General features: G+C 36.1%; 2 protein-coding genes across 7 annotated transcripts in view; one reads left to right on the plus strand and one right to left on the minus strand.

Moving 5' to 3' along the window:
- The window catches only part of LRRC40 (leucine rich repeat containing 40), a 38,070-nt gene extending 35,036 nt beyond the window's left edge, over positions 1 to 3,034 (plus strand). Inside the window, exon 15 of the mRNA XM_020896188.2 lies at positions 1,555 to 3,034. Within this exon, the coding sequence (XP_020751847.1) occupies positions 1,555 to 1,660 (106 nt within the window). The 3' untranslated portion in view covers positions 1,661 to 3,034. The remainder of the gene's footprint in view (positions 1 to 1,554) is intronic.
- Positions 2,294 to 25,878, minus strand: part of LRRC7 (leucine rich repeat containing 7) — a 608,651-nt gene continuing 585,066 nt past the window's right edge. For 3 of the 6 annotated variants that reach the window (XM_070467940.1, XM_070467941.1, XM_070467945.1), the window contains 3 exons: positions 24,838 to 24,928; positions 14,098 to 14,156; positions 2,294 to 13,904 (listed from right to left, as the gene is read on the minus strand). In XM_070467940.1, the coding sequence (XP_070324041.1) occupies positions 13,800 to 13,904; positions 14,098 to 14,156; positions 24,838 to 24,928 (255 nt within the window). In that variant the 3' untranslated portion in view covers positions 2,294 to 13,799. Of the gene's footprint in view, positions 13,905 to 14,097; positions 14,157 to 22,988; positions 24,929 to 25,878 lie in introns of those variants that run through there. The other 3 variants (XM_070467944.1, XM_070467942.1, XM_070467943.1) reach the window with 2 other exon arrangements.

Consider the following 25,878-nt stretch of genomic DNA (forward strand, 5'->3'; position numbering starts at 1 on the left):
ATGTGTCAGAAAAATTTAATTATTGAAAACTGCATATAATGGTTTAACATATTTTACTTTACTAGGGAAGCACTGATATCTTTGGTACCTTATTTACTGAATTATAGAAGGCAAGTGAGTTGACTCTTGTTATGTTCCATAAGTGTATTCTATAAAGTCTCTGTGAAAACCAACTTAGCGAATACTGACCCATTACTCCCTAGGGGAAGCACAGAGTTAGACTCTTTCAAGCTTCTGGTCACATTTTCATCAACCAATCAACACATAATCTTGTGTTATGTGTGTTTCTGTACTAAGATGCCTTATTTAATATTGTTGATTCATTCATATTGAACTGTGGCAAAACAGTGCTATGATTTATGCCTGAATGAGGCTTATCTAACGTGTGTATCTTCTCTGTAAGATACATGACATCCTTCGTGTGCTTAGAAAAACTAGAAATACATCAGCATTATGCTGGCAGGCTATATTAAACAGCAAAATCACCAAGAAAAAGTACAATAGTACACAAAAAAGTCACACTAAATAGACTATGGAAGGAACCCTTGTTTACGGTATGAGAGCTGAAACAAGACAGAGCGTCACCTTTTTTGATCTCAGTGTCAAGTGACTCAGATTTTTTGCTGCTCTGTGCATGTCCAAAATGATCTTCAAAGTGCCCCATGAATTGATTTGGAGGTGACTAATAAATTTTAGTGAGCAGGCAAATTAGCAAATTTGGAGTCTATGAGAAATGAAGATTGACTATAATTAGCTTTTTTCCTATAAATTAAGAAAATCAGTCTTTAAAAGAATTCCCATGGCACACAGATATATTTGAAGATATAATTTAGATCTACTGTATAATATGCTGTGAACCCTTTGACTTTTGTTTATATAAACACTTAAGTTACTGAAAATTAAGAAAAAATCTCTTACAGTTTATTTCATTAAATTAAGTAAATCAACCAGCCCTTAGATCTTAAACTGTTATTTCAGAACATTTAAATAGATTTTATTAGTGCGTCTGGTCAAGGGAGGAAGTACGAAGGCAGATGTGTTAACGTTGCTGGTGTGGATAGGATATATTGACTGTGTTATAGTCTTTGATATGAGTATTTGTCAGTTTGCTCATTCTAACACATGTGTAATATAATTCAGCCATTTAGCATATGGTCATTATAAGATTGAGGAGGTGATGGGTAAAATAATGATTCATATCACAAATCTTCTATTTAATAACTGTAATCTTGGACAAGTCTTTATCTTTTTGAACTTGTGTTTCTTGTTTATAAAATCAAAATATTAATGGTGCCTACATCATAGAATTGTCAAGATCATTAAGAGAGTCAGGGAATGTAAGTTACTTAGAACCATACCTTTCACGTAATGAGTGTTCAATTAATGTTATTTCAGTCTTATTATAGTTGCAATTCTAACTGTTTAAGTGCTTAGACTGAAAAGGGGCAATTAAAAAAAAAACCACATATTTTACTTATGAAATAGTAAATGAAATTAGAAGAAATGCCTCCCTAATGGAAAATGTTAAAATTCTGATTTCTCTCTTTTGTTTAGGACATTGCTACTAGATGGTAATCCATTCCGCGTTCCTCGAGCAGCCATATTAATGAAAGGAACAGCTGCTATTTTGGAATATTTGAGAGACCGAATTCCTACTTAAATTGCAGTCATTATATAATCTTGGTCATGTTAATTCTTAGACTTCTTAAATTGCTAATTAACATTTTTCTAAGGTATTGTCTTCATTTATGATGGTGTAACCATGTATTGTGTTCATACATTTGTTCTAAATATTTTGCATAAGATTTATGGAAGAAAAAATTAAGTCATTCCCACATAGCAAACAATTTCTTCAAAAGTAAATTTTTATTTATTATAGTTAAATATTTTTATAATGACAAAGCATTTTTGTAGAGATGGATTTTTTTTCCCATTTCTACTTGTGTTACGTATATTATGACTGACTTGAATATGATCATCCAATTTCTATCTTTTCTTTAAACTTTTTTTAAAATTTCTATCTTTTAATTAACTATACAATTGAATTGAATTTTATTTAATATTGTTCTTTGGCATTTAAAAAAAATAAGTCTTTTCATTATCCACGATAAGACTTTTGTGTTATGGTTGGTATCAGTATAAGTTTCAAATTAATATTTATTGTCTTGTTTTGTTTTAATGTAGTTGAAATGTTTTTTCCTAGTCTTTTTACATGTTTCATGAAATCATTTTACCAGCATTTCTAATGTCACAGAAATGGTACACAAGATGTAGTTACTGGTGGAGAAAATAGTAGTTGTTGTTTTAATTGCTCTCACAATTTTGGATTTAAAACTTTATTGGACTTTTTTTTCTAAGATGCTTTAGTACTAAGTTTCCATATAACAACCTAGTATTTCTAGATTCAGCACATTTAAAGAAATTAGATCTGCATATTTTTCCCTCAGAATGTGAGCATTTAAACAATACCTTTTGTTCTTTAAAAAAAAATACTGAAATTTTGTTAATTTTATAGATAACAGCAACAGAAAATAAGAGCATATACCGCATAGAAATCTTGAAATGTATTTTATTTAAATACTAAGCAGGTATTTGTATATATAATTACTCTGTTGATGTGTTCTGATCCTTCCTTTTGCATTTTTTTTTTAATTTCCAAGGTCTTAATTTTTAAATTTGCTAGTAATGTTAATAAGACTAAATTTGTAGTCATGTGGTAATTTTCTAAAAAGTAATTTGTTATAGGTGAACCAGATTTAATAAAAATTAAATATAAACATTTGTATTTACACCAAAAATATCAGAAGTAGGCTAGTCAGTCATTATAAAATGTACTATGTGATTCTATTAAGTAACCAATTGATAGATGGTATTAACTAGTTTATATAAATAGATGGGTGGACAGGTAGGTAAGTAGGTAATGGATGGATGGATAGATAGCTTTTGGGTGATTGAGACATACTCATATTATGAAAAAAATCGTAGCTAATAAAGATAAATACTACATGTTCATTAAAAAGTTACATTTTTCAAATATTGATTACAATGTTTATGTTTTTGGTTTAAAAGAAACATTCCCTTTTCATACAACAACTCTTGCTGCCTAAGAAATCAGCTTCCATATTAAACAAAAGACACTTTACAATAAGGTGACATTTTATTATTTATACAATAAAGAGACTTTTATGTTATTCAAAACACTTTTTTAAATACTGAAAAAGTTGAGTACATCAAAGCCGAAAAATGGCTTTGCTATACACTGCACAGCATTATTATAGTCCCTGTATTTTGTATCTGTACAGAAAGCATCTTCAAAATGCAGTCTAATCACATTGTACACCTTTACTGTTTAGTGTCAATACATAAAATAAAACTGGAGAATACAGCTTGCATTTGCGAATTAACTGACAAAGTAACTTCATTGATTCAGTAAATTTAAAATATAGATCCATAGGAGTTCTTTGCACATAAAATGAAGCAGCTTTCAAGGTTGTCATGGTCTCATACAGCAAAAAAACCCATTAACTACATTCACAATCTATGTTAATAAAGTAGTAAATATGTCTTCATTCAGTTTTTATTTACATCAATATGTAGTTCAACTAAAAAGTACTGTTGTGATACAGTAGTTTTTTTTTAACACATACAAAAATGACAAGTTTTATATATAATTTAAGCTCAAAATCACAATTATCTCAAAATATTAATTACAACACAGCCATTTCAATTAAACATGTCATGATTTAACTTTTTATAAAATGGTAAAATTTTTTATTAAAGTAAGCAATTTGTTTCGAATTGGCTAGAGTTCACCATGTAGAAAACCTTAAATGGAAAGAGGTGTTTCCAGCCCCTCCCACCCAAATTTGTATACAGCCACCTAAGCTAGCAAAGAGACAGAAAAGGCCCCAATTTATAAAGATTAAGCCTCTTTTGCTATACTGCTGTGGCTTATTGTTTCTTCCATAAAAGCTTTACAAGGGGAGTGTCAATAAACTATGCAGTGAAATGCATGCATTAATATACAATATGTCTATGTAAAATGTTAGCATTTAGTACACATTAAAATATTCACAAAGACTGCAAAAGAAGTCATAAATAAAGAAGCACTTCTACGATCTACCAGTTGCATATTGTAAACTTGAAACGTATTTAATAATATGATGGAATTTCTTTGAACACAGATCCCAATTCAAGTTCTTTCTCTGGCTAAAGGAGCGTTAGTTACTTGGCCTTAAGATGTCACTCTTGTGCTGCACATATGGTAGAGAAGTCAGATGTCAAAAAAGAGCATGAGTCTAGAGACTGTCTTCATTTTATTAAAACCGTGGCCCAGTGTTGCATCTCTGCTTAGGATTTAGTTTTTAAACTTACAGAAGAGTGAAATATTTCACTAACTGAATTATATGACCTCAAATGAAAAGTGGAAAATGTGTGTGTGTGCATGTGTTTAGCATATGGAAAAATATTAAATAGGTGAACTAGAACTTCATTATGCAATAATAAAAGGATTATGCCCCAAAATAACTGAGGTCAAAAGAAATCAACTATAAACTATTTTAGGAATGAAGAGAATTTTCATGGATACTTAAAAATCCTAAAAACATAGTATCTACTATCCTTTTAATTCTTAACAAGCCAATTAAAATTTTATCGTCTTTGTTTAGAATTGCTGTTGTTAATTTTAAGATTTCTTCCCTGAACAGAAAGAGACTGTAGTTCATATTATACTTTATTTTTATACAACTGGGTGGGGGCGTGCCCTTAGGTGGTTATAAAGTGGGAAAAATAAAACTACAGTATCTGTAAATCTTACTTTTGCAAGGTTATTTTTGGTGGTCTTTAAAATTTATAAACAGAATTTAGTAGCTTTTTACCTCATTTTCAGCTGGGAAAAAATCCCTCTTTCATACGAAGACAGCGTCATTCTCCTTAAGCTCCCTTTACTCCCTTCCACACACTGAACACAGAGGGAAGCGTGATTGGCTCTTGGGATGAAAATATCTGCTTTATGTATCAGCTATTTTTCACATCAATTCTAAGGCTCTCATTTTTGAGGAGGAAAATGTAGTTGAGGATGATAACAAGAAATGCCTAAACATCATAAAGCAGTATTAAACATTTATTGCATTCCATTGACACTAGGTGTCATCAAAGCTAAAACCAAATTTTCTAGAGTAAAACATAAAACATTTCTTTCTGCCCTGAACAGATGCCTTTCCACATTCAAGACCAATAAGAGTTCTCTGTGTGGAAAGACTGCAAGTATTGAAAATAAAACTTATTACAACAGTACATTCTGAAAATACATTACCATAGCTAGTATGGGAACTGCTTTATATTCTATCTGCCTGAGAGTTTCATCTTGGTTTTCTTGCGGACTATTCAAAAATTACATAAGATTTCCTGACTAAATAAGGAAAGGGGAAGAGGGACAGAAAGACACAAAGAAATATAAGGTGATTTTTTTTTTTCCTCCATTCATCAAATACTCTTCCTTAATCTAGCTAATATAGTGGTCAATTGACCTGCATACCTGGGCATTATTTAACTCGTTACTTTACCTGTGCAAAACGAGTGTGCAAAGAAAAACACCTATGTCTGTCTATACAGAGACATAAAACCTGAGTTTCAATAAAAAGTTTCTAATATAAGAAAACTTCTTAATGTAGGAAAATAACTTTTAAAGGGCAAAAAATACCTTTGTACAATATAATCTGCTAACTTTAAAACTTCAGTGTGCATAAGCATCACATATTTTATAGGAGCCAACAAAAAACAACCATTTACAATTTTCTTAACTATAGCTTAGATACCCATATTTTAATTTCTAATGTCTATTTTCATTCCCCTGAATTCATTAACTTTTCTAAAAGAAAAAAGTTAAAAGCACATTCAGATATGAGGACTGTGATGAACAGTTCCTGCTTTTTCCTAAATATTGAGGACCTAGGAGATTTGGGGTTGCTAGGCATATAACAATGCCAAGCCACAAAGGAATTCTAAAATGCAAAAGAAATATAATCTATTTTTAAAAGAAACTATTTGGAAAAATATTTTGTGGATAGAGTTGGGCCAAAGTGTGCAAGAAGCCATTCTTACCTGCAGGCTCCCTTTCTGCCAATGATTCACTCTTAAAAACTCCTTTCTCTACACTGCATTTCCTTAGCTTTCATTTTATTTCATTTCTTTAGTTTTCCATTCTTGACCCTGATTTGTGCCAACTAAAGCTCCCTGGTTCACATTCAGCCACCAGGGACAATGTCCTCTTCATTTATCTACATCTATTAATCTGTCTTCAGGAGCTCAGTTTTCTGGGATGACTTGCTGGCCCCCTCTCACATACCATTTAACTACGTATTGGGGGATACTCTGTTTAAATGACCGCACTTATCATGAGATACTGATTTAAGGCTATTTCAAGACCTACGTAATCCCTGGGCTGTAAACATCTCAGAAGCACACTGAGAAAATTTTATAGAAAAGTGAGTGCAGGTTGCTTCTCCACTTTGCCCCCAGATGACATTGTCATTAATTATGCTTTTGTGTCAGTTTAAGTCACTGACATTTAGAAGAGGAAGCCAACTGAACCAAAGGATTTCATCCCTTGCAACTAAGGGCCCTTTGAATCCTTGACAGGTGAAGGGACTCTGCACAGTTTCCTTGAGTGCAGGCCTGGCTTGGGGAATAGGGTGGGAAATGCATACGGCAGGTAAGGGATTAGAGGCATTAGCTTAGGGAACTCTGGTCTCTTGCTTCCTGTTTATATGACACTTGCCTGAGGATCACTAGAAAGATTTTGAATTGTGCAGAAAGCTAGAATCAGAGTCACACTTTCTCTGCCAACAGACTTGTTACCATGGGAACCAGTGCAGAAAATGAAAAAAAAAAAAAAAGCTGGGAATTAAATAGGGAGAAAAACTGATAGTTGGTTTTCACATGGCAATTTGAGCACTTGAGATGTAAAGAAACAGAATATTGCTTATGTGGCCAAACCAATGAAAGCAGACAAAATGACTTGTTGGTATCTGGTCCCGGAGACTTATCTGGGGATACAGGAAGAAAGCAGTTAAGTGTGCTGTAGTTTGGATAAGGGGGGCCTTGTAAAACCTCTGGTGATGTTGATGGACCTGGTGATGAACAGCCCAGATGTTAACTTTATGATCAAAGGGATCCTTCAAAAGGCACATGCATGCTTAGCTTAATAAATGAAAGCAGCTTGCTGTAACAATTTTTACCTTTCCAAAGCTCCACACACTGCCTGCCAGGAGTGCTGCACACCTCATATGTTATTGTTTGAAACATCTTTTCAAATACTAAAAAATTAACAACAGCAAAAGCAGCTTTCTAATCGGTGGTTCCCCCTGCCCCTCCACAAGACAGCTTTTGTAAGTAAAATTTAAATTTGTTTTATGTAGGAAACAATTGTTTTATCCGATACAAGTCTTCCTGTGTGCCCTCTTTTGTCATTCTGGAGTTGATAAACTGATCAAACCAGAGTAGGATATCAGGACAATCTATAATAAGGACTTGGGAGCTTCAACCTATCCTGAGAAAACAGACCTACATATTATACTTTCAGAGGCTCTAAAGGAGATAGCTGTCTTATTCTCCAGTTGGGCTGCTTTCTGAAATCCTATGATTAAATACCTGATTCTGTGACTTCAGCCTTTGGCCCGTGTGTAAGTATAACTGCCCTAAGGAGGAGAGGGAGGGTCACACTAGAGAGGAATTGATTTCACCTTTCATTGGAGAGCTAGTTTTCAAGTAGTAGTGAAACCCTTCACCTAACTTACCCTCCCAACATATGCAAAAGCTAAAAACAGTACCGCCCAGGAAGTAGGGGACAAGCCACTATTGTACAGCAGTCTTTGGCAGGGGGCACATCTAACTTCAAATGGTCTGAATAAAATATGCTCTTTGTGCAGTGCTAAAGTCCCCTGGACACAGATTTCACTCGCGATGCTTTCTTTCTCACTAATGTCTTGCTCTTCTAGTTGTTAGAATTTCTTATTGAAACCTTTGACAGTCTCAACAACAAGTTCTTGAAATGCCAAAAGCCCATTAAATTTCTGCTTTTCCAGGAGGGCCTATAGGGTTCTGAAGTCCAGTTAAACACCTTATTTTCTGCTACTTACAGAGTTTGGAGGTGATCTTGATACTAAATTTGAGTGCAGTGTCCTTGCTTATGCTAAAATAACTTTTTACATCAATATTTCAGTGAGTTTCAGGATTTAAGACTTCCATGCTTGCATTTTGCAGGTAGGAAGCATTCGCATAGACTGATGCAGGACGAATCTTTAAAGCTACATGAAGCACTAAGGACAGTTCAGCAGATCTGTTTCTGAAACAGGCAAATTATAGGATCTTCACAAGCAGTTATGCCTTTGAATTGACATATGCTATATAAGAGACTGCTTCTTTTAATTTCTGTTGTCATCTCTAAAATCAGTCAGCAGATGCCTAGAAGAAGACTAAATAGTCTGCCTTAAACTATACAATGATTAGATGTTTCTGCGTCTTTATACTGACTGGCCATACCTTGGACAACCTGAGCTCCTTCAGGCTGAGAAGCCACCTGATACTATTTAATAGTTCTACATTGTCTGTTCATTCTTCAGATAAGAATCTGAAACACTTAATATCTCACGATGTACTGAGAATTTAAATTTGATTCCTTCATTTTTTTTTTAAAACAATTCGATTTCCCTTCTCAGTTTCCTGAGGTTAAATGACTCTCTGCTACATAATGTACCTTAAAGAGTTATAACTTTTACATAGTTTCCTCTAGTTTATCATACAGTTCAGCATACAGTTTACAAATAGCCAATCTTGGCCAGTATTAGTACATTTTTTTGTTTTCAGCTACCACAAGCATTTGGAAATCAAGAAAAATTGAGTGGAATGATGGTGTCTGCATGGATGGCATATGATGAATAAGTCTAGAGATCTAATATGCATTGATGACTAGTTAACAGTATTGTATTGAATACTGGAAATTTGCTAAGAGTTTCAGGTGCTTTCCCCACACACAAAATGGCAACTATGGTGACCAAAGCAATGAGACATTAATTAGATTGACTGTAGTAATTATTTCTCTGTGTATTTGTACATCAAATCATGTTGTACACCTTAAATATACATAATTTTTATGAAAAAAAACCCAAAATGTCACACGCCATTGCTGTTCTTTCTGGATTATGGTGAGATGTTGGCTAAATAGTTCAATTTAATAAAGTAAAAAAAAAAAAAAATGACCTTGCATATGGACCACTGACCATATGTAGTTACTGGGCTTTTTTCAATACCTTTTAACCTTGATCTTCAATAATATGCCCAAAGTAATACCTGAAGGTCAGCATACCTCTGATTAAGAATTTAATAAGCACAATCTTATTTTCAAATTCAAGCATGCCTCACAGTCCATCGCATAGTTTTAATAATTCCCATTGTCTGAGTTGCTGCACAGAAACACTGCATCATTGTTCACAAATAAAACCCACCAGCCACTTGTGTCTCAACAGCAGCTAATTTTCCAGACCATGGTTGAACTCGTACTTTTGACCCACCCACCTTTATTATACCATTGCTGTCCCGCCTCTAAGCTAATCCTAACCTGAAACTGAAAATCCTTGATTTTTCATCTCAAATAGCAAACAAAAACTCTGAAATTTTGTTGCATAAAAACTGTATCTGTTATTTCTCTGGCCAGTGTAATCTCTGAGGAGATTTTCCCCTCAGAATGACTTGTAGAAATTTATATGATTTCCACTTCTTGGTGCTTAGGAGATGAGGCCAGGGCAGTTGCAACGGTCGACACTGGGGGACCTTTAGAGAAGGGTGTGAGGACTGGCCACATGGGCATTTCAGCTGTCCATCTAAATGGTAGATTTGGTCTGTATCTCCAAGTTCTAGGCACAAAGTCTACTTTCTAGAAAATTTTATCATAGGTATACTGCTCAAGTGTTTTGTTTTTTTTTCCCTGAATTCTCATGGGCCCTGTTCTGTTCTTAAACACAAAGTATCTCCAACCAGTCCATCCTAAAGGAAATCAATCCTGAATATTCATTGGAAGGACTGATGCTGAAGCTGAAACTCCAATAGCTTGGCCACCTGATGCGAAGAATTGACTCATTTGAAAAGACCCTGATGCTGGGAAAGATTGAAGGCAGGAGGAGAAGGGGATGACAGAGGATGAGATGGTTGGATGGTATCACTGACTCAATGGACATGAGTTTGCGTAAACTTTGGGAGTTGGCAATGGGCAGAGAGGCCTGGTGTGCTGCAGTCCATGGGGTTGCTGAGAATCGGATACAACTGAGTGACTGAACTGAACTGATCTTCCTAATATGAAGGTGTTTATTAATACAAAGAGTGTGATCTTTTCTTTCTGTATATGTGCATAAGTACTTAGAATATGTGAGTCCACCAGAAGTATGTACATTTTTAAAGGTGTTTAAAGCACAAATTCTTTTAAAGCAAAGATTTCAAGAGACCCTAAAGTTTAACTGTTTGATTCTTCCCTTTCCTGAGACTGAGCTCTTCAAGTAGAACAGTAGGTGTTTGTTATCCAGGCTTTGGTTCAGTGGTAAAGAATCCTCCTGCCAATGCGGGACACGTGGGTTTGATCCCTAAGTCAGGAAAATCCCCTGGATAAGGAAATGGCTTCCACTCCAAGATTCTTGTCTTGGAAATCCCATGGACAGAGGAGCCTGGTGGGCTATCGTCCGTGGGATCGCAAAGAGTTGGACAGGACTTAGAGACTGAGCTAGCACTGCACACATCCTGCAGTGAGTTAGATTCTCCCTGTCACCCGAGACTTTGTCCTTTTTGAAAAAGAACATATATGAGGGACAGGAACCTTGCCTTCCTAAGGGAACCAAAAAATATTCTCTGTCCACATAAAAAAAAAAACAATAAAGCTGAAAGGTCGTGTTTGCCATTTTATTATTCTGGGAGAGAAAGTGATACTGCACTGTCCTCTGTTATCACCTTATATTTTGTACCTATATAGTAGTATTTATTAGGCAGGTTATATGTCTGTCTTTCCATTAGACTGAGCTTTTGAGAGGAAGGACCAAGGCTTATTTATATTTTTATTTCCCACTGTTCTCAAAATCTTTTGCTCATTAACATATGTTTATTAAATGCACAGCAAAAAAGATAAGTTGTTTTAATCACTGATAATTTTTCTTAAAGGATAAATACATAGGTTGGTACAAGACAAATCTTAGGATGACTCAGAGGAAGACTTGGGAGATAATTACGTAATTACCTCTCTAAACTATAGAACTATTCAAATGTATGTACATATAGGCCTGGATGAATATTCTAAATATGAGTATATATTATTGTGGATATGGGAAGTTTAAAAAGAAAAGAACAAGAAGACATACTCCCTTACCTTTCACTAGTTTATGATGATCTAGGTCATTTGGAGAAATATGTGAAAACCTAAAAAAATAAAATAGAACCTGATACTGTGTGTGTCTGTGTGCCTCTGTGTGTGAGAGAAACGCAGACAGAGAGATTGCAAAAGAGATCAAGAGAGTCTTGAGTTTGAGTTTCTCTGAGGAATGGTCACAGATTGGTAACATTTGCTAGCAACATTCATGGTTTTCATGAAGAACACAGCCTGCTAGGGAATCTGTCTTGATCACAATAACACTGTGTGATGGTATCAAATGGAAAACACTTATTGCTAAATTGAACGACACCTTTAGTATGGCAAAAAATTATGTCCAAAGACTGGCTATCAGAGATAAATAGAAGGACAGCAAGTAAAGACAAATGTTGCAAGTCAAGAACACTGTGTATAATGATAACATAGAGGGAAAATCAAATTTGGAAAATGGATCTTGCCCACAACCTAACAACTCTCTTTTATGGGTGATTTCTGGCTTCATGAACATCAACAGTAGTAAATGCAGTGTCAAATATGTCCATCATTCACTTATTGTTCAGTGAGGTGACACAGCTGGACAGTCGGCATCCTATATGTGGCGGGAGGCATGCAAGGAGTATTTCAGAGGGTTGTAGGCATTTTAAGCAACCATTCTTCACAACTTTCTTCTGGGATCAGTATCTCCACTTAGAGTCTCTTCCCAGGAATACAAAGTTAATACTCTGTGTGTGTGCATGCTCAATCGCTCAATCGTGTCCGACTCTGAGACCCCATGGACTGGAGCTCGCCAGGCTCCTCAGTCCATGGGATTGTTCAGGCAAGAATATTGGAGTAGGTTGCCATTTCCTCCTCCAGGGGATCTTCCTGACCCAGGGATCGAACCCAAGTCTTCTGCCTCTCCTGCATTGGAGGCAGATTCTTTACTGCTGAGCCACCCTAAAACACTCTATACATGAAAATACTTTAGGTGCTATTTGATATAAAAAATCTAGAAATTAAAAAGTACCACAAGCATTAATAAACAACCCCCCCCCCCCACTATTTGAGTACAGAAATAGCTTTCAAGTACTTTTCTCTCATTCTCAGTACAAATTTCTCCTAATTTTTGTTCTAATATTTAGTTCAGATTTCACAGCCAAAACTATCATGAAAAGCTCTTGGAAATCTAAGAAGAGAGGGAAAAAGATGATGAAATAGAAAATAAGGCAAATAAAACAAGGCAAAAGCTGTATTAAAAAGAAGGAAACCATGGTGAATATCTGTATTTGCTTTAAAATGTGGGACCATGTTGTGTACAATTTAAATTTGTTTAGGAGATATTTTTCTCTTCTGAAAAGAGAGAAAGCACACTTGGTAAGCAAACCCAAGATGGTACACTAAAATCAACACGCTTCAGGTCATAAAGAAGTTATTGAGTTGGCCAGAAAATTCGTTTGAGTTTTTCCATAACACCTTATGGAAAAGAAGGTTGACTGAATTTGCTCAGAACAAACTGTATTAGTAGTGGGTTGATCATGTGGCCAGAAGGAAACTGTTTCCTTTGGAGGAAAACACCAGAGGATTAAATAGTTTTACATAGACTTTGGGCAAGAACACTGTGTGTTCTTTCTACCTTTGCTTGGGTTTAGAAGAAACTAAGATTAAATGGTTGGCAGAGAAATACCACAAACAGTAATAAATAGGCCTTTGGTGGAATTAGCACAGAGGAGGACCAAACAAGGACGAAGGCTAAGCCATCGCTAAGCCGCGAGAGGGAGGGTATAATTAGCTTAGAAGAAGTAAACAGAAGCTTGGGTTTTTAAAACAATGAAATAGCCAGTAGAGACCCTGACATTCCAAAGGTCTAAGAACCAAAACAGCTTGAGGACACAGGTCACCGAGGCTGCTAGGGGCCTTGTGCCTTCACCACTCAGACATTCTGGGTGAGAGAAGGGAGGGTGGGGGAGGTTTTCAACCATCCCCCTGAGTCTATCAGCTTATGAGATGTATTTTGAAATACATTCTGAATTTAGTTTATAACACATAACGTCTGATGATGTGCTCAGTCAGATTTGGCTTTTTGTGACCTCATGGACTACAGCCCGCCAGTCTCCTCCGTCCATGGGATTTTCCGGGCAAGAATACTGGAGTGGGTTGCCATTTCCTCCCACAGGGGATCTTCCCGACCCAGGAATCGAACTCGTGTCTCCTGCGTCTCTTGCACTGCAGGCAGATTCTATACCACTGAGCCACCAGGAAAGCCCAAATCTGATGATAATATTATGCTAATTTCTGTACACATAGATAAAATAAACAATTAAGATTTTATGCTGGGTACCTTGTTACTACCAGGTGTCACCTGGAAATAAAGCTGCACACGTATATACACATATTCAGATTTGGACCAGTTTTAGATTTACAGAATCAAGATTATGCGTATCCGATTCCTTGTGACCCCGTGGATTGCAGCATGCCAGGCCTGCATAGTTAATTCTTGATGTTTAAGTTTTGGAGAGGTCATCTAAAAATACATATTGTAAATGATTTGTGGTAAATACCTTCCCACATATTTGGAATGAACATATCAGAAGGAAACTTGTTAAAATATCTCTACAAAATATTTGGAGAACCAAAGGAGGTTAAAGGACAATTAAACTGGCAGATGTCATAATTAAACTGAACTGGAATATCAGAATTTTAAATCACACACTCACTTGAGGTTGCGAGAGAGACTCTTTCTTTCTGTGATTGGGTCCTGGGTGGTTGGTAAAACCTGAGAGGTGTAGTCAAAAATATAGAAATTGATTAAAATAAGCTTAAGACTTTTATTAATTTTTTGCTTGTATTGTTTAAATTTAGAGCATTATTTCAAACTAATTCTCTCAAAAGAGTATTAAAAGGAGTGTTAACAGTTTTATCAATAGTTTATTAACACTTACTTATTGTTATATCCGCAGGACCGGTATAAAAACGGACTGTCCAGAGTGTGCTCATCCAAGCTACAGACTTGCTGACTGAGATACATAAAATTGTACTATAGATATAAGGGCGCCATCTGGTGGCAACGCTTCAGAACTGCAGGCGTGTTCCTACAAAGTGCGGCTCTGTTCAACCACGTATGAAGATGCTGTATGTTAGACGTGAATCCTAGTTTGTTGCTCTCCGTAATGTAAACGGAGGGTCTCAGTGGGATGAAACATATGATTTGTTTCCTTATCGGGGTGGGTTACTGAGGGAAGCGGTAGCCTCCTCTTTGGAGGAATGTAATTCCTTGAAGGTCAATAGATGAACCATCCTCTCAAGGTTTTTCCTCATTTCTTCGCTGAACTTTCACCTAGGGCTATATTGATATTGGCCTTTATTTCAGAAGAGGGCTATGGTAGGTTTTTTTTTTTTTTAATGAGCTAACTTTTAGTGATTTTTTCCCCTTCCTTTACTGAGAAGTTAACATGACTGAAAAAATTATCCACCACATTACAAAAATAATTTGTTATAAATAATGATGAAATGAAACATATTTCTAATATATGCCTTATTTGTCATCACATTCTGTCAGGAGAAAGGGAGGGAGAAGAAGGGAATTCCAGGGATGTCTGAAGGGGGCGTGGTCACCAGGAGATGAGGATGTGTTTGAATCCAGGTCTGATCTCTGCCATCCAATTCCTTCAGTTCCTCTGTCAGCCTTTCATATCCATTCGTTCACCTTTCTCTTTTTGACTCCCCTAATAACATTAATTTCTCCCTTTCATCCAGCCTTTTATTACTCTTCCTCACTTTTCTAAAAACTCTTACTTAAAATACAGTACTCCTGCTCTTCTGAAATACTCTTACCCACTTGCTAGTCTAAAATAATATTGCTCTCTCGATTAATACTACCCTTTTCATTTTCACTTCCTTTTTGTTCAAACAGAAACTGGCATTCTTTTCCTCATGTAAATACATAGACAGTGGGCTATAAGACCAAGTTGGACAGTTTGAGGCACCCTACTATCAAAGAAAATGATTTGAAATTTCCTTCAGGATATACTAATGGCTTCTAGATACAAAATTTCATTAAAAGAAGCCCTACGCAGTCTGTTAGCAAGTTCTCCTCATACAAAGAAATTAAACGGCAGAGACAAAAAAAAAGTTAGAGGCAGATGGAATAATTAGTATTATTAGTATAAACACTATAGTAATGAGAAATGGATTTAATGTTTGAGATTCATTGAATTCTGTAATTCAATTTGCTATGAAACCCAAATGGGAAATACTGTTGAGAGAAACCTAAGAAAGAAATGCTTTATTTGTAAGGAAAGCAAGAGCCTATGAGGTAATAAAGGAATTCTGGTTAGGAGCTTACCAACCTAGTGTTCTCCTAACTTAGACATTCCACCGCCCCCCCCCCCCCCGCCCCCGCCCCCAGGGACTGAGTTCCAATTTTTTTTTTTTTTTTTGCTCCTACAAACAAAGTACCTAATGAAACTAACAGCAATGGCAGTAGAAATATTTTTCTTTCTGCTTTGAGATAAACAGGCCAGATTCTGATCCTTATAAAAGTTTGGGAGGGGGCATGTGATTTTTATTAAGGTAATCAGCTTTTCTGTGATCTCTGTACACAGTTAATTATGTTAATTTTAAAGCTTTTGAAGTAGCCTGAGAATTCTGGAGTATATGACATTTTACTTTAAGGATGAAGATAGTGGAATATCCCCATGAAAGGATCCAAAACGCAGTGTGAAAATTTTGTTATGCTGGACTATAGCTAAAGCCTGTGGACAGACTTGTCTTTATTCTGGAACAGGCAGCATTAGGCAGTGGTTTCATTAAATTTTAGAGCTAAAATAGGGTTAGGGATTCGCTTTTCTCAACTACCTTTCCCTAGCCATCCCTATCACAACTTCTTTTACTACTGCCCACTTTCTAAATTGTAAAACTTGATAAAGTGATCTACGAAACAGTGTATAGCTGGAATAACCCTTAATAGGGACCTAAAGCCAGTTCTAAGCATGCACTTTGGTCTCCTTGGTTCACAAAATCACGTGACCTCTCCAGGTCTTGGGCCTCTGGTACAATGTGGAAACAGGGCTTGATTATCTCTAAGATGCTCTAAGACCAAGACCATGGGTCTATAAGTTCAACCTTATGCATTCATTTCTCTGGGAGATTCCTGGCATCCATTTGCATGACTTCTTCCAAGAAGAGAAGACCCAGATGAATCAAAAGGATTGATATGATGTACTCCAATTAAATGAACAAAAGTTGTTTCTTAAACTTTTTGGACCATGTTTAAGGTCCTTAGCCTCCCTGGTAGCTCAGCTGGTAAAGAATCCACCTGCAATGGTTTGATTCTCGGGTTGGGAAGATCCCCTGGAGAAGGGATAAACTACTTCAATATTCACAGGCTTCCCTGGTGGCTCAGGTGATAAAGAATCTGCCTGCACTGTGGGAGACCTGGGTTTGATCCCTGGGTTGGGAAGATCCTCTGGAGGAGGGCATGGCAACCCACTCCAGTATTCTTGCTGGAGAATCCCCATGGACAGAGGAGCCTGGCGGGCTACAGTCCATGGGATCACAAAGAGTCAGATACGACTGAGCAAATAAGCATATCACAAGGTCTTTAGAAAATATAAAAGGGAAATCAAACACAACTGTTTGAACACAGCACGAGAACCTAAAAGGTCTTAGAAGAAATGCTGAGGAGGAGGGGAAGATTGGGTTAAAAGGGAGAATTGAAGAAAGAAAAGAATGAACTGAGAAAGTGAACGTTTCATGGTTTCAAGTTGTTATGTAAATTGAACATTAACTTGTTGTTTAATCCAGTAAATGTGTTTATGTGCCAGGCCTATCATCCACTTAATCACTGAACAAATATTTATTGAGCACCTGCTATGCTTCTGATGGAGAAGGCAATAGCACTCCACTCCAGTACTCTTGCCTGGAAAATCCCATGGACCGAGGAGCCTGGTGGTCTGCAGTCCATGGGGTCGCTAAGAGTTGGACGCGACTAAGTGACTTCACTTTCATGCATTGGAGAAGGAAATGGCAGCCCACTCCAGTATTCTTGCCTGGAGAATCCCAGGGATGGGGGAGCCTAGTGGGCTGCTGTCTATGGGGTCGCACAGAGTTGGACACAACTAAAGTGACTTTTTTTTTTTAATGCTTCTGATACTCTACAGGCCCTAAGGATACATAGAAAGCAAAACCAGATGTGCCTCCTTGAAGCTCTTCAGTCTAGAATGTCTCTTTTAAGTATTGTCTGATCCTCCCAAGAAGCATCCATGTGACAAGAGAGGAAAGAACAAAGGTGTATCAAACCTCTATGACCGAAGGTAGAATATAATAAGTACTATAAAACATACAAAAAGTAATATGATGGTATTAATATTAGGGAGACAAACTTCTTCCAATTAATACTTGGGAAAATTTCATGGTGGTAATCTTTGAACTGGATCCTGAAGGCTGCATATACTTTTGATACATTAGAAAGAGAATGGGGAGAGGAAGGCATTTCAATAGAGGGACCATTGTGGGCAAAGGCTGAGATCAGAAAGTACTCAGTGAAAGGTAAAAATTTCAGATGTCCAAAACACTGGCTATGGGGGCTTCCCTGGTGGTCTAGTGGTTTAGACTTTGTGCTCTCACTTCAGGGGACACAGGTTTGATCTCTGGTCTGGGAATTTAAAACCCACATGCCACATGGTGCAGCCAAAAAAAAAAAAAAAGAAAAGAAATTAACAACAAAACAAACAAACAAAAAAACTGGGGACAAATTCTACCTCAATAAAATTGTTTAAAAAAAAAATAAAACACTGCATATGTATAGATTGAATGAAGAAAAACAAGTAATTCCTAGATTCAAATAATCAAACTTTTCTTGAAAGAATAAACAGATGTCCATGATATGTGAGTGTCTGATCCTACTTAATGCAAACAGTATTTTCATGGGCTAGTCTGAACAGCACTCAGTAAAATACTTTTCACCTCACTGAAGTAAGTGAGGTAAATAAACATGACATGCAGCCAGCTGAACGAATATTCAACTCATTGCATTTCTCCATGGGTCATGAGTGATTCTAATATTGATCCTCTGGACTCACATGCTTTCTGATGGCCTGTAAGAAGCAGTGGTCATAGGAGGGATCCTTTGGGGACATTAAGCATAGAAGAATCTCTTCAATCAAACAAGCCTTTAAAAATACAGCTTCTATCTCTTTCTTCCATCATGTCAGGGACATACAGGCACAGTGCAGAGCCAGGTTGAAGGACATAATTTTTTCTAATAGTCTCTCTCTTCTTTGGAACAAATTGGTAAAATTTTCTTTCACAGAGTCAAAGAATTACAGTTGCTATTTATCTTGTCCAGTAAGGCATCCACTCTTGCCACTTCTAGCCTCTCAAATATTGTCCTAAGTCTTGGGAAGTACTCATACAGCCTCCCAAAGACCATAGAACCCAGTAGGAAGACCTATTTATAACTCCAAATGTAACATGCTCAAACCTCAAAGAGATTTGACTAGATAAGGATGCTGCCTCCTTTTGCATTGCATGGGCTGAGGGCAGGGACACAGGGACTCACCATATGGCCTGGTACTCTCTTTGATCTGGAAGTTCTCCCATCTTTTCACTTGATTGTGAGATTCTGTGCAGAGGAGACCATGTTCAAGCCCTCATAGTGCCTGGTATATAGCTGATGCTCAACAAATATTTGTTAACATCACATTTAATGTTTCTGTTATATTCTTCAACAAACTGTCCCCAAATGTTTTCAATTTATGAATGACATACCTTAGGCATCTGAGATTCAGCTATGGTTCTCCTATGGAGGAATTACAGAGTTTGCTGATGAAAGTAAGTCTCTGTACTAAGATGTTTTACTCTAGGTATAGAGTTACTTGACTATTTTTAGGTTGCTTACTCATCCTGTTACTTTAAAGAAGGGAAAAAAAAAAACTGACACAAATAATACAATTGTGTAACAGGGATAGATTTGAGAAAATATATACTTTTTCAAAAGTAGAGAAAGATTGGATGACTCATTTAACTTTTCCCCTCAACATCCTTTTCTACACATATTAAAAGTTATACTAGCTTAAAAAATGAAATATTTTAAAAGCCTCCCCACCCACAAAAAAAGGGATAAGATTTTAACCCTCAGAGTCACAGGATTTCATTGCTTTCTACATAAACACTGCTTGAATTTCACAATCTTCTACTCTGAGGTGCTGCTATTAACAAAATACAAAATTAGGCCAATAAAAGTGAGTTTTGCAGCCTAGGAAAATTGGGGGAGGTCGGTGTGGCTGTAGAGATAACCTTCTCATCTGTGCCTGCTTTACATCCAGGTCTATTTCTTATCTTGTTCAGTGCTCACTGGGTTGTTGCAAAGCAAGAGCTCACTGTTACACATAAAAATCCAACAGGGAAAAAGCTACCAGATAAAATAATGCTTCTAAAGATAGGGCCGGTGAATTATTTTCCTTCTCTGTTTTTCTCTCTTTACTTCCTATAGAACTGCTCTCAGAGAAGATTATGATAATCACATAGTTAAAAGCCCAAGGTTTTAATAAAATTCCTAGGTTTTCATTTACCCTCTTTATTCAAAACTTAAGAGTAGACTTTCCCCGTCCATTTATAAGAAATCTTTGAATTCTCCAAAGTTAAAATCATGGAGCTTATACTATCACAGGACAGTATTTCCCAATCATTCTCTTGCAGACAGTGTCAAAGGTGAGGATGATTGGAACCTGTCCCCATGACAATCAGCTGGGAGCCTCAGAGATTGTCCTCAATGTAGTAAAATCCAATGTTTCAAAAACAGAAGTGGAAACAGTCCTATTGAAGCACTGCCAGCTTCACCCTTGCACACAAGCTTTGTTTGATGCTGTCAGGGACATGATACATGCTCCACCTTTGAGCCCTGGTTAATGCTACTATGCTAGGTTCCTCAATCACCCAGAAATTTCCTCCCAAACCAGAAGCTGGAACCATCAGTTGATAGTCAGGGGTCTCCAAACAGAACTCTAAGGGGACCTCTTATCCTTGTGTCAGCAGGACAGAAGCAGTCATCTGCCTTTGGAACGTCATGGGGAGTCGGAGGTATGGATCTATAGCAGCAACAGCAGTGAGGAAGAGAGGTTAGTTTTGCCTTCTAGAACCAAAACAACACCAGGAGGTTCAGAATATAACTAGAAAACTTGATTGTTTCTGCCTTAGTTTCATATGGTAGAGTGTTTCAAAAAACATTCTCTGAAGAGTTCAGATCAAATGAGGTTGAAAGGATGCCTAGGAGAGGTGATGACTGGGATCTCCTATAATATTGACCTACATGCTTTCTTTGTTGCACATTTATCTTTCCACAGCCCACACTCTATTTTCTCGCTATAATGTATACTTGGGGGATGGTTGTGCTGAGAGTGATGGGGCAATACTCTGGGCCAAGCCAGGATGCTTTTCTTAATGCAAGGTGTATTACTAAGGAAAAAAGTTCATGCAGATTGAAGAGTTCCTCCCAATTCCCAGGTGATCAGGCAATTCTAATACAACCAAAAGAGAGGGCACATCACCAACCCAGTGTTTGAATATTTTATTAAGCCTCAGAATGATTTAGCATTTCTATGAGAGGAAAACTCAACCTTGTTTTTCTTGATACTATATAAAGGACCCATCTTCTTAACTGATTAGATTTTATTATTTGCACAACTTTTTACTGACCCAGTGATTCAAAAAACCTGTTATTTGGTCAGCGTATCAGGAATCAGCCAAAGATGTTGATTGAATTTACCAAAGACTTAGAGTGGTGGTCCTCTGCCAACATGGTTTTTTATCTGGTTAGGTTGTGGTGCCCTTTGCTAGGTGTGAAGTTGTCAGAATAGACTCTTGATCTGTGTGCCAACAAGGGGCAGAAATTTACTGAGGACAGCATTAAAAGCCAATAGAAAGGCAAGTTGGCAAACACACACTGTTTTCCAAGGCTTTAAATTGTGGTGGAGATAGTAAATCAATTTTATGATTAAAAGTAAAATGTTTTCCTTCATCAGTCATTTTGCCAAATTCAGATACTTGTCATGTAATGTATGAATATATAAAATTAACTTTTTCAAAGTTTTCCTTCCTTTGAATACTCCCTCTCTTTAGCTCACCTAGTAAAACATATCCCAGTCCTGCTTCTAATAAGTAATTATATTAGTGATATATGTGGAATCATTTTTAGGTTAAGAACTAATCAATTGTGATTTGTCACTTTCTCTTTAAAACTGCTTTCCATCCTGAAGGTGGTAATCCAACATAAGGCCCAGATTGTTTGACATCTATGTAATTGCAGTTCTTAATAACTGGGACACATATATTTGATAGATTTCAATGAGCAATAAATTATCATTATATAAATATTTGTATGTTATACTGACTTTCAATATTTCTTGTCAAAAGGTCCTTATATTTTGAAAGTGTTATGTTTGTTTAGGTGTCTTGTGTTGTCTGGTAAGCTAGAATTATCATAAGAGAGCTTTGGTGACAATGTATAATAAGTCATGTAAATAGTAAAAAAAAAAAAGTCCACTAATGTCTATTTGGCTTGCAAAATCTGCAACAATTCTACTAGTAATTTTCAGTGCTTATTCTTTTCACCTAATAACTTTTCTCATTCCCTCCCATTATGTCTTACTCATGTCAGGTATAAGACAGATTTCTCAGCAGAAAGATCCTAATAAAAATCAAAGACCAAGGTGAGTCTATTGGAGTCATCATGAATTCCACTCCTTTTTTTGTGGCTGTTGATTTTTCTTTTTTAAAGGCACACCCTTAACTTTTGCTTCTTCATTTCTGTTAACATAAACCAGATGCTAATTCAAACAGCAAAGCCAGTCCTTCCAAAAAAACCAATACCACCAATTTGTGTATTATTGGTTTTGGTCACCCATGGAATCAATAAGACTCTTTTCCCCCTTAAGTGATCAATGATTTTTTTCAGTCAACCTAAAAAAAAAAAGAAAAAATACCTCTTTTCATTATTACCTGCCTTTTTTTCAGTATGCAGCATGGCAGTACAATGGACAATGAGGTGCTTTGCACATCAGCTTTCCTTTCCAGTTGGTCAGGGTCCCTTTTCTCTTTTTCTCATTTCCTGAGAACAGGAAGGAGTAAAGCATGGCCCAAGACAATACTGTCACATCAGGAGTGGCAGAGGGTTTACTCGATCATGGTTCTCTCCGCTTGGCCTCAGAAACATCTCCTGAGACCCTGTATTTGGTTTTTTTTTTTTTTTGGCAATAATAATAGATATATATTTATTGAGTACTTATGTAACAGGAGTGGAGCGAGCATGCAGCCGTTAGAGACCCTGTGTTTGAAGTGGAAACCTGACATAAGAAAAAAAGACTTGGGAAGTCCTTCATCTGGCTCTTCTTCCAATTATCCCATGAAAGATTAAACAAAACTAATGGGATGACCGGAGCTGCTTCATGGCGACCAAACTACACCCATGAGTTTGTTTCTCCTTTAAGTGATCTTGGGAAGCCAGTGAGGGCCTCTATCTTGACTACTGATGATCATCCTAATATAGTGGCTGGTATGGTGGTTTGGTGTGAGTTTTTGGCAAAGAAAAAATTAGGCTCTGAAAGACATCTCTCATCAGAAATTGTCAATATATTAAAATGCATTTAAAAGTTATTTCTGGGAAGCATATTAAATAGGCCAATCATTTAATCATTTGCTAAATATCAAAGCCTATAAAATCATAGTATAATGTCACCCTGACATAAAGCAACATCAAAATTAGTGCATCATCTATAAAGTGAAGTATCATTTGCCTTCAAGTGACAAATTCTATTGCCAAAAAAATACCACTGTACTTCTAGTAAGTGACACTCATTTTAATAGACCCTACAAAAATACAATATTTTCAATGTCCCCATAAAACAGTTAACTTACAAATATTACTCTCAGAGCTTTGGTGACATCAATATGTGATACTGTCGTGAAAATCTTAACAAAATACTTGGAACACTGGCATGTAAAGTAAATTCATTATATATATTTTAAAAAAGAGAGCTATGTCAAAATATGAGAGAGAATGCATGTAAGCAACTCTGGGAAATTATTCTGGAATTTGAAATTAATAATTTAACAAATGAATGACTAATATATAAAAGAAACATTTTTAAAGGGTTATAAAATGAATTTTGATCATTGGTAAAGGAAAACATTTCCAATGTAAAAATAAGTAATTCTCTATTAGTGATCCTTATCTTTCTCTTCAGTGAGACAGAATTTAAGATTATATGTACTTTGCAACTTTTGGGGGAAAAATATTTTCTCTACTTTGCCCTCCAAGGTGGGCATGGAAATAGTAATACAGATAGACCATGGCTCTGAGAAATTATATTTGAAGTTTCATATTTAAATACCAAAGTTTATTTTATCACCCCCATAACTTTCTAACAATAGTCTTTCTTAATGATAAATTTTATCAATACCCCAAACTCATTTAAAATGATTTAAAAGTAGCAAATTGGATAAAGCAACACACAAATAAATTCCACATTTACAAGTAAAGAAATCACAGGGCTACAGTATATAATCAACATAAACTTGAAAGAAATAAAGCAACACCTTGCTGCCACCCATCATTTCACTGCTTACATTTGTGGTGAAAAAGATTTATCTACAATGACCTTTAGTCTTTTTCTTAACTCTGTCTGTATTGTAATTAGCTAAAGGCATTGAACAAATTAGGTTGTTCTATCTTTTATTCAGGTCCCAGAGGTAAATGGCTAACTGATGAAATATTTCACTCTGTGTTATGAGAATTTAGCAAATGAATATGGAACCAAATATAAACACTTTATACCATATGTACAGTTACTTTCATAAGGCATTATCTTGTAATTTTTATTGAAAAAGATTCAATATAGTAAAGTCTTATTTTAAGATATATTTTCTTTCTCAATCCGAGATGTTTAATTTATGAAAATATTGTTTTTTTAATCTATATTCTTTTTGTTTATATGCCAACATATACTTTGTGCTAGAAATATTTTATGGGAATTACAATTCTTTATATTTGTATTTTCTATATAAAGGCATATACAATTTTGAGGCAGTGTTTCTGATGGAGAGCAGAATTCATAAAGAGCTTGTGTGTGCTTCCGTGCTCCGAAATTATATGAAATCCACTTTGAGAAGAAACTTATTCAATTAAAAAAAAAAACAAAATCAAAACCAAAACTGCACCAATGCACAGCCAGAGGCTGACAATTAAAACTAATACATAACCACATGAACATCATATTTATATAGTTAACATTTTTAAGGATGATCAGTGCTAACATTATAGTATTATACATTTGGCACTAATGTTTGCCATTGGTCCAGCAATTGGCAAAATTTGTTTCTATGTATAAATTTATTTGAACATTAGGTCTGGCTAGACGTATCTTCACTATTTATAAAAAATATTTAGACAGTAAGCTCACGTTGAATAACTAGGTCTACTGTGTTCTGGAAACTCTTCAGGAGTAATACAGCTTTTTCGTGTTCCATATGTACAAAACTATGTCCATTGGCCTGTAAACACACAAATAAACAGGGTCATCAATGCAAGACACTTGTTTATCACATTGTCTCTAATAATAAGATTCAAAAGAGTTGAACAACCAAAAGTCATATGTTTTTAAAATTCACATCAGAATTGCAACTATGGAAACAACTAATTAATTTCATCCAACTTCAACTCAATTTATTAACTCAACAAATACTTATCAAGTATCTAGTATATCCTACTTAGGATTGTCCTAGTATAATGCTGGCCACTATGAAAATCACAGAGAAACACCAGTAAGTACCACACAGATACACTTGAAATATGATAGCTATTTTGTTCTTGTTCTGATTTATTTTGTTTTTGCAGGAACTCTGCTGATGTTGTTTAGAAGTGTTCATAGGACCATTGCCTTTTTGTCATATAATCACTGATATAAAGAAAGCTGAGCTGAAGAATTGATGCTTTTGAACTGTGGTGTTGGAGAAGACTCTTGAGAGTCCCTTGGACTGCAAAGAGATCCAACCAGTCAATCCTAAAGGAAATCAGTCCTGAATATTCATTGGAAGGACTGAGGCTGAAGCTGAAACTCCAATCCTTTGGCCACCTGATGTAAAGAACTGACTCATTGGAAAAGACCCTGATGCTGGGAAAGATTGAAGGCGGGAGGAGAAGGGGATGACAGAGGATGAGAAGGTTGGATGACATCTCCAACATGATGGACAAGAGTCTGAGCAAGCTCCGGGAGTTGGTGATGGACAGGGAAGCCTGGGGTGCTGCAGTCCATGGGGTTGCAAAGAGTTGGACACGACTGAGTAACTGAACTGAACTGATAAACCCACCAACTCTGTCAAATGTTTCACTGTGCAAAACAAAACATATGGTATCGTTAAATTTTGTTTCGACTCACTGAAAAGTTCTTAATTTAAACATTTTAATATTAAAAAGATAATTTCTATTTCCCTCATTGTTAAAG

The sequence above is a fragment of the Odocoileus virginianus genome, chromosome 5 (genome assembly GCF_023699985.2).
Source record: "Odocoileus virginianus isolate 20LAN1187 ecotype Illinois chromosome 5, Ovbor_1.2, whole genome shotgun sequence".
NCBI lineage: Eukaryota > Metazoa > Chordata > Mammalia > Artiodactyla > Cervidae > Odocoileus > Odocoileus virginianus.